This window comes from Mytilus californianus, unplaced genomic scaffold, assembly GCF_021869535.1.
Source record: "Mytilus californianus isolate M0D057914Y unplaced genomic scaffold, xbMytCali1.0.p SCAF_3, whole genome shotgun sequence".
In the NCBI taxonomy this organism is placed as follows: domain Eukaryota; kingdom Metazoa; phylum Mollusca; class Bivalvia; order Mytilida; family Mytilidae; genus Mytilus; species Mytilus californianus.
The window spans coordinates 74,019,415-74,033,295 of record NW_026262679.1 but is presented as its reverse complement, the minus strand read 5'-3'; the positions used below and the strand labels follow the sequence as shown (position 1 = coordinate 74,033,295).

At 30.5% G+C, this 13,881-nt stretch overlaps 1 protein-coding gene across 3 annotated transcripts in view; it reads left to right on the top strand.

Moving 5' to 3' along the window:
* Positions 1 to 88: 88 nt before the first annotated feature.
* LOC127735070 (uncharacterized) overlaps positions 89 to 13,881 on the top strand; it is a 30,648-nt gene continuing 16,855 nt past the window's right edge. For 2 of the 3 annotated variants that reach the window (XM_052245163.1, XM_052245161.1), the window contains exons 1-10: positions 89 to 192; positions 1,974 to 2,105; positions 2,617 to 2,712; positions 4,102 to 4,183; positions 6,271 to 6,397; positions 7,227 to 7,398; positions 10,913 to 11,020; positions 11,774 to 11,861; positions 12,121 to 12,294; positions 13,669 to 13,771. In XM_052245163.1, the coding sequence (XP_052101123.1) occupies positions 1,999 to 2,105; positions 2,617 to 2,712; positions 4,102 to 4,183; positions 6,271 to 6,397; positions 7,227 to 7,398; positions 10,913 to 11,020; positions 11,774 to 11,861; positions 12,121 to 12,294; positions 13,669 to 13,771 (1,057 nt within the window). In that variant the 5' untranslated portion in view covers positions 89 to 192; positions 1,974 to 1,998. Of the gene's footprint in view, positions 255 to 1,973; positions 2,106 to 2,616; positions 2,713 to 4,101; positions 4,184 to 6,270; positions 6,398 to 7,226; positions 7,399 to 10,912; positions 11,021 to 11,773; positions 11,862 to 12,120; positions 12,295 to 13,668; positions 13,772 to 13,881 lie in introns of all 3 variants that reach the window. The other variant, XM_052245162.1, reaches the window with a different exon arrangement.

The window sequence follows — 13,881 nt, the reverse complement described above, 5'->3', positions numbered from 1 at the left end:
TAATATAGGAAAATTATATATGAAAACAATGATATTTATTTTGCATGGTGTGCATCATATGGTGAAACTACTATTACTTCCGGCCATTTTTGTGGCGGCTTGTTCGAAAGACTACCTGCTTTTACGTTGAATTTTAACATGACAACAGGATAAGAGATAATCAATTTATTGCATTCTTATGAAGTCAAAAGAGTAAGGTCAAAAGCTAAGGCATTTGAATCAAGGAAATGCAAATCCGTAGGTAGCACGAGCAGGTGATTTTGTTGTCATGTTGACATATACACATGACATGCCTGTGCCTGCAACATCCAAAATTCTCAACTTTCTAATTTGTCGATTTTTTTGCTTGTTTTGTCAATGATGATGTTTTAAGGTTTATGAACCTTACCCATGATTGTGTAATACGACATTTATCAACAGCTAAAATAAAGATGTGCCTTTTGTACATGTACCATGACTCATAAGGAAACATTTATATAGTCCTATAACATTTGACTTCACATTGTTTTTATTCTGTTATTCTGTTTAAAACAAAATTTATGTTGATAATTGCATTCTTCACTTTTTCGGAATGCAAAGTTATATTGGATCACTTTCTGACCTGACAAATTCATGTCAGAATTAAATAGTTTCAATCGTCTTTCTTTACACGTACAGTACATGTACAGTGGTAAATCCTATTATGTGAGAAGAATAGAAAATTCATCCTTCTTATGAAAAAGAAGAAAAAATCTATAGTAAAACTATGCCAGTGACCATACTGATTAAAAGTTATTTCTAAAAAAACAATCATATATTTCAAGTAAAGTATTTGTTACGCAGACTTAGCCAAGTATTATTAGGGAGCTACCATTTGATTTTTATGGGGGGGCTAGGATGAAATTTGAAAAAAATAGGCAGGACAGGAGTTTTGAGTAAAAAAAAAGGAGGCAGGATGAGATTATTTGCAAAAAAAAAAGGCAGGATGACAATTTATGTAACAAAAAAGTCAGGATAAACTAAAAAAAAAAGGCAGGACCGAATAGAGTGAAAAATAAAAAGGCAGGACCGAATAGAGGGAAAAATAAATAGGCAGGACAAAATTTTTCATCCTAGCCCCCCCCATAGAAATATTCATGCAAATACACGAAGTTGTATGTTCATTATTTAATCAGATAATTGCATAATAAGCTTGTGAGACTGAAATTTAAAAAAATGTTCATCTTTGCTGCATACACAAATGGCATATTGATAAAAAAAAAAAGTTGGAAAAAATTATATATACTGGTACATACAAAATTTAAAGATCTTTCATTTCACCTATTTTTAGAGTGTTCCACTAGTCCTTAGCAAATTACAATTTTCCAAAATATACCTATTTAGGTACACTGGTCTGCTCTTGTCACATGAACTTTCAATACTATGAATAAGTATGTGTAAATCTCTAACAAATATGGTGTGAGATGTAGCGGATAATTTGTACTTATAGATTATGAAAATATACAACTTCGGAATTCAAATAGTGACATCCATTAGTAAAATACTATCAAATTTATTCATCTCATTAAGGTTTGAAGGACTGTTAGCTAAACAAAGAAAATCAAGGGCAACATAAATTTCTCCCTAGAGCTTCTCCTGGGGCGACATAGTCGCTCACTTCGCCTTTGGCATTCTTAAATAATTCATTTAAGTGACCAAAAAACAATCGGGTCTGAAAATCTGTAAGCTGCACAATTTAGAAAAATATGTGTTTTCCAAAAATAGGTTCCAATTTACATTCTATATCCTGTACTGTGCACATGCTTTAAGGAAATAAATATGAAAAAAGACAAGTTTCTTACTAAGAAAAGGTAATCCATTGACTGTTGTATGAAATCTATGATTAAATATAAAATGTTGGATTTGTATTACCCTTAAGGGCATTCCTCTTTTTCGTAGAGCAAGCTATTAAAATATTTATTAAAATTTCATATTTATTGTGTTTGATTTTTCAGAGCTGTTAGTTGACCAATATTTGCAATGATGGGAGATCCGCTTGACATGAAGCAGATTTTCTTCACCAATCTGCAAGTTCTGGGATTTGATGCAGCAGCAGAAGGACAAGACAACAAAATTCCCTTTAACAAGTATATATTCATTAAAAATTACAAGTACATGTAAAAAAAATTTATATCTTCCAATAATTGGAACCAAGACAAATACTTTTAGAATGATGGGAGAAGAGTAACTTGTATGGAATTTTGTTTCTGCAAGACTTCAAAAATTAGCACATATACTTTTTATTACTTCCTAATTTTAAAGTAGAAATTAGACATAAGGAATGGTGCTAATACATTCATTTGAAAAAAAACTTGTTAAAGAGGGAAATGAATTAGTGATATTCTTCTTGTATGTGTTTTATTTTATTTTAACAGTTTGTTTCATGGTCAATTTTAACTTTTTATTTTAAAATAATGTGTAAGGCAAGCCAAGAAAAATTCAACTAGTTGTAGTTATATCCTTCAGTATTCTAATCCACTTAAAAAGCTTTGAAATTTGCAATTAGACATTAAAAGATTATACCGCAATATATCATAAAAAAATAGTTTTATATGTTTTGTTCATATAAAGTGTTGATTTCTACTTGCTCTTTTACAGAAACATGTTTGATTTGCCAAATAAGAGGGGCAGTGAAGTTGTTTTACATTTCCTGTTTGAGAAATTAAACCCAGTCATGTGCAGAGAAGAGTTTAGGTAAATTTACACTTCAAAACAAAAAATGAGATTAAGTAAAATAATAAAAAAATCATGATTGATGGGTGTTCAATGTCCAGTGACAAATATCAGTCATTAGGTACAGAATTGCAATTATACATGTATGTATATTGAAGGAATTTCGCTATAAATTGAAAATAAAGACCATTTCAATTGTCATGAAGAAAACTCATAAAAATTACCAGCTACCTGTTTCTGTGCTTAATATGTGGTTTAGGAATAATGGTTAAGTGTGTACTGTATGGCTTCCAAAACGGTCATATATTCCGGACATTTATAAATTTACCAGACATTGTCTGCCTGGGAAAAGCATGAAACGGACATCTACTTTTTAGTGTTCAAGGCTTTCTTAAGAGATAGTTATTTTAACATAATTCACGATGTTTTTGACCCAACCTTTTTCCTTAAACAGCCACACATTTCCGGTCTTAAAAGTGACATGATGATTAAGTACTATCAAAACAACCCATACTTTCATACCTTCTCATTTTAATCAAGGCTAATTAGTTGTAGGACAGCTGAAATCTACCTGTTCAGATGACAGGTAAACTATTTTGTACCGGACATTCATCGGTCTATTCAAAGTTATTTTCTTATATTTCAGCGATTTGCATCTAATTAATTTAGTCAAAAAGATTAAAATTATAAGAAATGCGTTTATAAATATGATTTAATGAAAAATTTAAAAAGGTTTTTAATGAAAAATCGTCAGAACTACATTGTTTGAACTAGTACACGTGTGTGCAGGTGGGAAATTTAATTATGCATCCTAATTTCTTTAAAAATGCTAAAATTATCATTGATACCTGTATCTAACGTTCATTTCGAGTATTTTCTTGAAGATATAACGTGGAAAGAGCTTCTTACACTCAGTCGTGCTTTGTAAAAGTACATGGATTTTACGTATCCGTCTCTGGTCCATGTTTTATCATTGTCATGTCAACATTCGGTATTAGGAAAATGTGCTTTTAAAAACGAAAGTAAAGTTTTTGACATCATTATTTTGCACAAATAAAGAGTCTAAGGCAGATATTAGTACACTGATGTTGCACACTTCGAATGATGCACTGCCAAATTAACAGTTCACGTCAGAACATCAAATTTATATCAAAGTAAAGTTTAATATCGTTTTTTTAATGTCAATCATTGGGATGGCCAACTGATTACCATAATTGCCTTTTGTTACTTAGTCTTAAGGGATTCAAATCGGGATAAGATATAAAATGTGCGGCTGCCTCAAATATTTTTTGGAAGCCCTGGTGTACTGTAAGAAAATTGCAACTACGTGTATTAAACTTTAATATTTGCAAATATTTATAGTTTTAATTTTGATAGATTGAAAGTGTTTAATTTTTATTTTTTTTTCAGACATTGTTGGCCCATAATTGACAAGCAACAAGAAGCCCAGTTCAGAAGGACTTGTAATAACTGGTTGAATAATATATCAAAGGTATACATTTTACTTTTATAAATTTTGACTTGGATGGAGAGTTGTTTCATTGGCACTCATACCACATGTTCTTATATCTATATACAAATACTCAGCTATAAGAATAACAGAGCCATGAAAAACAAGTGCTATGTTTTTTCAATAACAAAAATTAAGCAGCAGCTTGTTAAGTGTGTGAAAAAATTGGAGCACAATTATGTGTTCCTGAAACTTGTTCAACATATGCCTTTACTAAAGCTACTTTGAAATCAGTCCATTCAGTCAATACCGTTAAATTCGTTAAATAAGCCGCAGGTTTTTTTCTCTGTCATTGTCCCTGCGTGTTATACTCAGGTGCGCTTTATGTACGTATATTTTCAGTGTTTCAGGGCAAGTGTGAAAAAAAATTTATATCTGGATTTTTTTTATGGAGACCTTCAGATTGTCAAGTGCTTGCAGTGACTTGATAAATTGTTCATGTGGCATATTTTGTTATGAATAAAAATATATATACTTTATCATTTGTTCTTTATTTCATTGTTGGCTTACGAAGTTGATAACATGAGTGTTCATTACATAAACAAAGAAAGATAACTGTGTTTGAAAGAGGTACCATACAGGATATTAATTGTGTATTTACAATAAATATGTAATGGTTTGTTGTTTTAATGTGCTTTTAAATAAAATCTCCTAAAGGAATAATAAAGGAAGTGATTGTGTTTCTTTCCAATATTTCAAGTCTCTTTTAATGACGATGGTGATAACCATGTGCTGAAATGAACCCTTTAAAGTGTTTCATAAACAAAGAAAGATAAGCGTGTTTGAAAAGAGGTACCATACAGGATATACTATTGAGGAGTAACTGCTTTTCGTTTTATTGTGTTTCAAAATGAAATATCTTCATGAAATATTGTAGCCACATATTATCGGATGTATGAAATGAAGAAAAGAATATTAATTTTCATAATTTAATATGCTAAGACATTTATATATCGCCGTCTTATTTGAATTCCCCTTTCCGTGGCCCATCTCACTTTCAGTTAAAAATAGACAATGACTTGCAGAAACTGAATGGTTTTGTTCGTAGTATTCAACCAAGTTTAAATTTAAAAATGTTTGAAGCTAATAAACTAAAACTTTTATTTTATAGACAATAATAAAATTCTTCAAATTTAATTTGATAATTTGTTTTCCCCTGACTTATGCGTGACCAGTTAACATGTGGCTACAGGTATACCTGGTATTACGTAATAATCAAGGTAAACAATGGCAGTTTTATGGCTTGAGTGACCTTTAATGAATACATTTTCAAGAAAGATTAAAATCCTTGATTCCAATTGAAACAATTAACGAGCAATCAACACCAAACTAATTTTAATCAAAACAACAAGTTCAATGGACACCCACGCTGTCAACACATGGCCATTGTTGACAAAAACAACTAATGAATCTGGCGTCATTAAAACAATAAGAAAAGTATAATAATTTTATTAACATTTTTTATTTTAATATGAAACAAATACATATAATCAAAATGCCTTTCAACTTTCTCAACAATCTGAAAATAGAAATGAAACATGTTACGCAGTGAGTTACAAAAACGAGTGAACATTCATTACTCTAAGGTCAGTAGAATGCATACTACGTTTTCATTAGGGTGCGCTTTATATTCAGGTGCGTTTTATGTAAGGAAAAAAACACTTCTTCCCCCAAAAAACGGCCGTGCGCCTTATTTAGGGGTGCGTTTTATTTTCCGCAAAATACGGTACATAGTTCCAAACATCTAAATATGATCTTCACCAACTATTTACATGTGTTAATGAAGGCAGAATATATCTTTTAGTTCTTGTAATAAGAAATAAGATATTGTTACTCAATTTTTTTTTTTATAAAATTCAAATTTACTCCATACTTTTATGCAAAAATGAACTATTTTTTAACATTTTTAATAATTAGGAGAATTAGTCTATTATGCTTAGAAAATTAGAAAATAATTATAAATCCTAAAATTGTGTTTTCAGCAATGTTTGGTTAACGAAAAAGTATTTACTCTTATGGTACATGTATTTGTAAGGTTGGAAGTATCATATGTATTTAAAATATTTCAGAATGAACCGGACTCCCATTTACCCAGGATAACTGGGTCTCTGTTCCTGTCACCTGGTGGAGAAAAGTTTATCCAGTTGTTACTTCATTTTTCCAGATACGTTCTGCAACAGGATATTGAAAGAATGGGTATATATCATTTGAATGCCCAGTGATTTAATTTTATAATTTGTTACAATTTAAATTATGTTACATCAAATATTTATGTTGAAATATATTCAAATACAAATTGTAAAGACAGTATGGTATATTTTCCTTATCAAGACAATTGCTTTTTGTAGATCAAATTGTCTTGATTTTTTTTTAAACTTGCTTGTAAATTTCTTTTAAAGAATTGAATGCTTCTATTTGTAATTTTATTACTGTGTAAAAGCATTTACCAAGCTCATCTTCTGGAAGCACTTATACAAAAAAAAAATGAGCACTTTCAAAACCTTTTTACAACCCTATAATATTACAAAAAGAAGAATTCAATTCTCATAACTACATTTCCATGCTACAACCATGAAATTACATGATAAATCAAACCTTTTGGTTTTTTTTCTATGCATTGTTTTAATGTTGTCACAGAGAGCATTTGTAGTCAATGATGTTATTTTTTACATGGAAATAAAATGTAATTTTTGGAATGCCTTTACCAATCAAAATTACAGAATCATATGAGACTTCTACTGTAGAATCGTTTTTTTTTCGTGGGCACAACTATTTTTGAGGATTGATGAAAACTTGCATTTTCATGGCTATTTGATTTCTTGGTTTTATACATTCCTATAGAAAAATTTTAATTTCTTAACCATTTGAATTCGTGGTTCCCTTCTACCCAAGAAATCCACGAAAACTGGTATCTAACGAATAATACTGAATCCACAGTATATATTTATCAGACCAGTACCTGTTATAAGTTGTAATACTCTCTTTGGCAGTTTACAATGTCTAGAAGAAGTTTATTTGTTTCCAGGCGGTAAAGATAAAGACCATCTACGTTACCCAGAACTGACACAGCAAACAGCCTCCCTTGGTGAAGCTGTTGGGAATTCAGTCCAATGTTCCATCGTTAGGAACAGGAAACATTTACTGGAGGAATCTCAAATTATACTGGCTCTAAATAGGGAATGGAAAGAATATTCCAAGTAAGAATAAATTTTTAGACATTAAATTCTGCAAATCATTTTTGATTTTATCAAAAGTCTTACAAGGAAAAATATCCACAGTCATAAACTTTCAGTGTAATTTCTTATTAATTTTTGTCGAGCCTGCAACTTTTGTCGCAAAAGCGAGACATAGCGATCCTACATTCCGTCGTCGATGGCGCCCACAAATATTCACTCTGTGGTTAAAGTTTTTTTGAAATTTTAATAACTTTCTTAAACTATCCTGCATTTCAACCAAACTTGGACAGAAGCTTGTTTTTGATCATAAGATAGTATCCTGAAGTAAATTTTGTAAAATAAAAATCCTGTTTATCCGTATTTTACTCATATATGGACTTAGTTTTTCTGCCAGTTAACATAACATTCACTCTGTGGTTAAAGTTTTTCAAATTTTAATAACTTTCTTTAGCTATCCTAGATTTGTACCAAACTTGGACAGAAGCATGTTTATAATCATAAGATAATATCCAGAAGAAAATTTAATAAAAAAAAATCCTGTTTATCCGTATTTTACTAATATATGGACTTAGTTTTTTCTGCCAGTTAACATAACATTCACTCTGTGGTTAAAGTTTTTCAAATTTTAATAACTTTCTTAAACTATCATTGACTATCCTGGATTTATACCACACTTTGACAGAAGCTTGTTTGTGATCATAAGATAGTATTCAAAAGTAAATTTTGTTAAAAAAAAATCCTGTTTATCCGTATTTTACTTACAAATGGACTTAGTTTTTCTGCCAATTAACATTACATTCACTCTGTGGTTAAAGCTTTAAAAATTTTAATAACTTTCTTAAACTATCCTGGATTTGTACCAAACTTGGACAGAAGCTTGTTTGTGATCAAAAGCTAGTATCTAGAAGGACATTTTGTAAAAATTTCTTTCCTGTTTTTCCATATATTACTTATAAATGGACTTAGTTTTATTCCAGTTAACATTACGTACGGTCTGCAGTTAAAGTTTTTAAAACATTTATTAGATTCATAAACCTTCTTGGATTTTTACCAAACTTAAACAGAACTTACAATCTAAAGATAGTATCTAGAGGAAAATTTTTAATATTTTTTTCCTCATTTTTGTTGAGCCTGCGACTAACAGCAAAAGTAGGCGAGACACTGGGTTCCGCAGAACCCTTACAAATTTTTTTATTGTGAGATTATTTTATTAACAGTTGCTGAGTGGTATATTTATTAGATAATTTATATGTCTCCTTGGAGGTTTATGTTTAATATAGAAATGAAAATCTATTTTAATACAGATGGATGCATTCATTCTGTACTAAATTTGAACAGACCAGTAATAAACAAACTGTGTTATGGACAAGACAAAACTTATTTCAAGTATTACAGAAAGTGTAAAAAGACATATTGAGATACTATTTTGAATGATTTCATTTATTATTGAAAATCTGTTGAGATATTGAAAAATTGTGTTGAGGGAATGATGCTCTATTTTTGTACATTATCCTGCAAACCACTGCCACAAAACATATTATCATAGGTATTTTTGGTGGAAGAAGACTTCAAGTCTTCTGAAAGCCTTTACTGCTGGCTGTAAAATCATTGAAAATGTCACCAGGTTGTATGCCGTATCCCTTTCTGTGTATTACAATTTCATTACAACTTCGGTGCCATTTCGTGACACCGATTTTTACACATGATTAATCTTCTGCATCATTTAATTTATAAGTTAGGCTTGAAAAACAATCACTATCGTAAGTGTTATAGTTTCTCATGTTTTTATGTAAAAATATATACCCTTTTATTTATGTAAATTATTAGATTTCATCTCATCTTACATAAACGTTATTTGTTTACTTGTAACCGGATGTTTTTAATTTAGATTATTGTAGTACGCATGCGTGAATTTGGTATCGGGTCAGTTCGCCCTTTTTAAATGTTCGACCTTGGTCTGTTCGTCCTAAGTTCTTCCGCCCATAGAGTACGTTCGCCCTAAGTTCCTTCTACTTACTTTTATCAATGACGTTTTATACGTCCTTTCATTTATTAAAAATATTAATATTAAGGGTATTCAATTTTAACAAACTTATTCAGATATTTATATGGTATAAATTCTCGAAATTCATGAAAACACATGAAAAAAAATAATTAAAAGTTGATGGCTTGTCTTGGAGCATTAATAGGTCATGATAATAATTCTCTGATTGGTGTAATAATTGTCTTTAGTAGATTAATGATTGGAATTATCGGAATAAAACAACTGGATTATTCGGGTTGATCTAAACAATGTTGGTTACATATCTGCGCATGTGCACAAATGGGAAATTTAATTGACAATTTGTGCGTACGAAAGTTTCAAAATATTGATAAACAGAGTTGCATATATTCATACAATCCATCTTGTGTTGAAGCCAAGTATCTTCGTGGAGAGTACGACTTCAAATCAATGATGCTTGAAAAAATACACGGATTGGGTTGTTCCGTCTACGTTTAGGTCTTTAATTCCAGTTTTAGACGACATGTGTTTTTAATACGAAAGTTAGAATATTTTAGTATGTTATGGCGATAATAAAGTGTCAAGCGCACACGTGAATCTGCTGGTGTGTTTCACATCAAACGATGCACCGTCGGTCATTGTCGAAATGTCCCCAATGATTGTGTTTATTCCCTTACGATTCAAAGTTTTATAAGTGACCAAAAACGGGATCTTAACAACTAAATAGTCCAGCTCTTTACCGTTATTCGTCATTTAGGTACACCCATTATCGAGGCTCGAGTACGGAACCAGTTTGAAATGCTGATAAGTGCCCAAAACCCAATTCTTGGCCTGACACATATCTGCATGGGATATATTTAGAATTTTTCAATATCTGTTTATAATGAAAACCCTAGTTTAAACAAACTTGACTAAAATCTTGGTAGCCAGTTTTTTTTTTAAGGTCAACTATCTACCTTTGACAGAAAACTTTTAAGTGAAACCAAATCAATTAATGTTATAATTGCTTGGCGAATTTGCATTGCATCAAGTGGACCTTTCCGAGACGAATGTATGGAATCTAGTTATAGAAAGATTAATTTGAATCAACAGTATTTGCAGATTTTTATGTTAAGTATAGTGAGTTTTGGTTGAGTTATGAGTCTAACTATTTTTTGAAGAAAAAAATACGTCAAAAGCAATAATGGGACAAAGCAGACTGGTTTGGTGGGGCTGCTCTTGTGGTTATTCAAGTAACCTTTAATGCATCTTCTTCCACCTCAGAGCAATCAGCTCTTTGATTTAATACTCCTAAAGAACTGTTGGACATCCTTCCAAGGTTAAAAATGTGATTCAGAATCAATGATAGCAAAATAGCAGTTGATTTGAGTCATCCTTCAAATTGTGGTGCCTTTACCTCATGCTTGATTGATTGAGTCTCTATGCAGTTTGTAGTGTTACATGAATATTGCCACATGAATTGTTATGAAAACATTGATTTTCATTGACACTTATATCTAATTAAGATATGAATACATCTTTTTATTTTTTCAGTGAGCTGGTAAAAGATTATAGGAAGCTATCTAAATTGGCAAGAGAAAAAGACCACAAGATTAGGGAAGAAATACAGAAAACCACAGAGAGAGGAGCAGAAAGAGGGAGGTATGTAGTAATTGCTATTTACCATTCTGTATTTTACAAACACTGCCATAAAAGATCTGTGTACTTTTAAGTCTGAAATTGTTCTTTCTCAATACCAGGAAATAGATATTTTAGGGTAAAGATTACTTCATGCAATCAAAACGAAAGTGGGACTGAATTGATAGTTATATTTTCCAGACCTCATCACTATTATTAGATACAATAGAAGGGTAAGTATTGCATTCATTTTGTAATGGGAACTACAAATTAAACCTTGCATTGTATTAGCAATTGAAGCAATATTTTGAATTGGGAATATCTTACTTTGTCCATAATTGCAGTTTGATCAACTACAAATATGGACAAAGGAAGATAACTCCAATTTTTTTCAATTCATGTTTTTAAGAAAAGATAGTTAGAGGCACCCTGTAAATTACAATGCAATGTTTAATTTGTAGTTCCCATTACAAAATGAATGCAATACTTACCCTTCACTGCTCACAAGCACTTTGATTTATTAACTGGCTTCTTTATGAACAATTTTTCATCAGATAATATAGAATTTGAATCATTTCCAGCTTCTATTATTTCTTTTTGTTCAAGTTATTTACCACTGTTTTCTTTACATACTCTCAATAAAATCTGTTATAAATTTTAACAGTTTTGAGTTTAATGATTAGAAATGATTCTACACATATGTTTATTATTCAACCTTGAAGTAAGTTGTATTCTTGTGAGAGTCATTTTTACTATTTTCATGTAATTCTATTGTAGTCCCATGGTAAGGAAAAGGCGTTCAACAAATGCATATGAATATGATTTTGATCCTCAGTCAATAAAACGAGCTCAGCGAGTTCAAGAGGTAACTTTTTTTAATTTGCTATTTTGAAATTTTATTTACAGTAAATGCATACTAGTTAGTATATCAAATCTTTTCTCCAGATTCAAATGTCAAGAAGTAAATTTAAAATTCATGTTAGGATACATTAAAATAAACTTTTTATATTGATGATTTACTCTTTGGATAAAAAAGCAGGTGTTTTTTTAGTGATTTCAGTACTGTTTATGAAGAAGAGTTAAATTGTAAGGAATATTAAACAAGATTTATATATTTTGAATAGGTCCGTGACTTATGGAAGCAGTTTGATGATTTCTGTACTAGAGAGGCCTCAGAGAGGGAAGTTATAGAATCTATAGTAGATAAAACAATGAACAAATGTAAAATAAATGCTTCTGGTGTCAACATTAAAGTTCCAGATCTTTTACTGACAGAATGTGAAGACGAAATAAGAAAGGTACAAATATACTTTAATTCCACAATACTACCATTTATTGTATATGATACTGTATAAACTCTATGACAATCTATTTTGATAAAAAAAAATAAACCCATACAAAATTTTACATAGTGATTTGGTATTGTCAATCATTTCATTATCTTAAAAAAAAAACATTATTTATTTTACACCCACTTTTGAGGTAGCATACTTTCCTCAACATTTTAACCTCAGTCTAACCTAATATTAAGGATAGGAAAATTAATATTTTTCGTTTTAACTATTTTCTTTTTTTATGTAGTCAGTTTATCCAAACTGTCTCATATATTTAAGAATTGATGTTGATTTTTTTACATACATTGTTAAAAGTCAAAAGGTGCACAAGCTTTCAAAATTTAAAAACAACAATTTGCTTTCAATTGGTTAGGTTCCATATAACAAACATAATTCATGTGTAGAAAATGATGCGAAAATTATGTTACATTGTGAGCCTTTTGCAGTATATATTACTTTTGTTTCATGATCACCTTATTTTAATATCCTAAATTAATATGGAACACTGATAATTTAAAGACTACAACCAGACAGTGTATTTATCACATAAAAAAAGGAGAACAGGAATTACCACACTACAAACTTCCCTTACCACCAACAGACATCTCCTCTGAAAAAAAAAGATGCACAAACAAAAACAAAACAAGATCCAACAACATACAGTCCAGGTAGTCTGGCCTAGTGCAGGCATGAAATGTGAATGGATTAATCCAAACCCCCTTTGCCTATCTAGACCATTTTTCAAAAAAGACAATCACACAGTAAAAACCGACACAGTCCAGCTACCAACAGGATTATCACTAACTTGAACATGTTAATAATAAATGGAAAATGTGCTCGCTACTTCAGGAAAATAGCTTATATGTAGACACAGCTGTTGGCTGAATACTGTTTGTTTCGATCAATATGTGGGAGGTCATTTCAGTAAAATGAAGAGTGTGTTAAAAAAACAACTTATAAATGTATGAAAATATGAAAATACAAAAAGAGTGATTAGTATTAAACAGCAAGTATGAATATGATTATTATAAAACATTTGTATCCAATAAATGAGAAAAGCTGAAAATTAAAGTTCAATAAAACAATATGAATTTAGTGCCACACAGTGATTCTCATAACGCTATAAAAAATAGTACTTACTTCTGATTGAATATCGTCTACAATAGTCCATTTTATTTATGCAACAATTACAATATGCAGAAGATGGGCATATCTTCCACTCCTGGCGCAGCTGTTAATTTATTTCTAACACTGTTAATCTTTGTCTTTTAGTTGACCCTCTAGATGTATATATATGCTTTATGTTGTGCAATGATAGAAGTATTTTGTATATTCCAGAGACATGTAGACAGTAATTTCCACCATGGAAAGCTCAACCTTGTTAGTATAATACAACTATGGAATTTATGTCTTCATTTGTATATAGAGAAAATACATCAAGGTGAGTAAATGGGTATGTTTGCCAAAAGTCTGTCAGATGAAAGTAATGTGTTTGAATTTTGTTTTAAACCATGTCTTATGATATACCTTCTTAAATTTTCTGAATAAAAG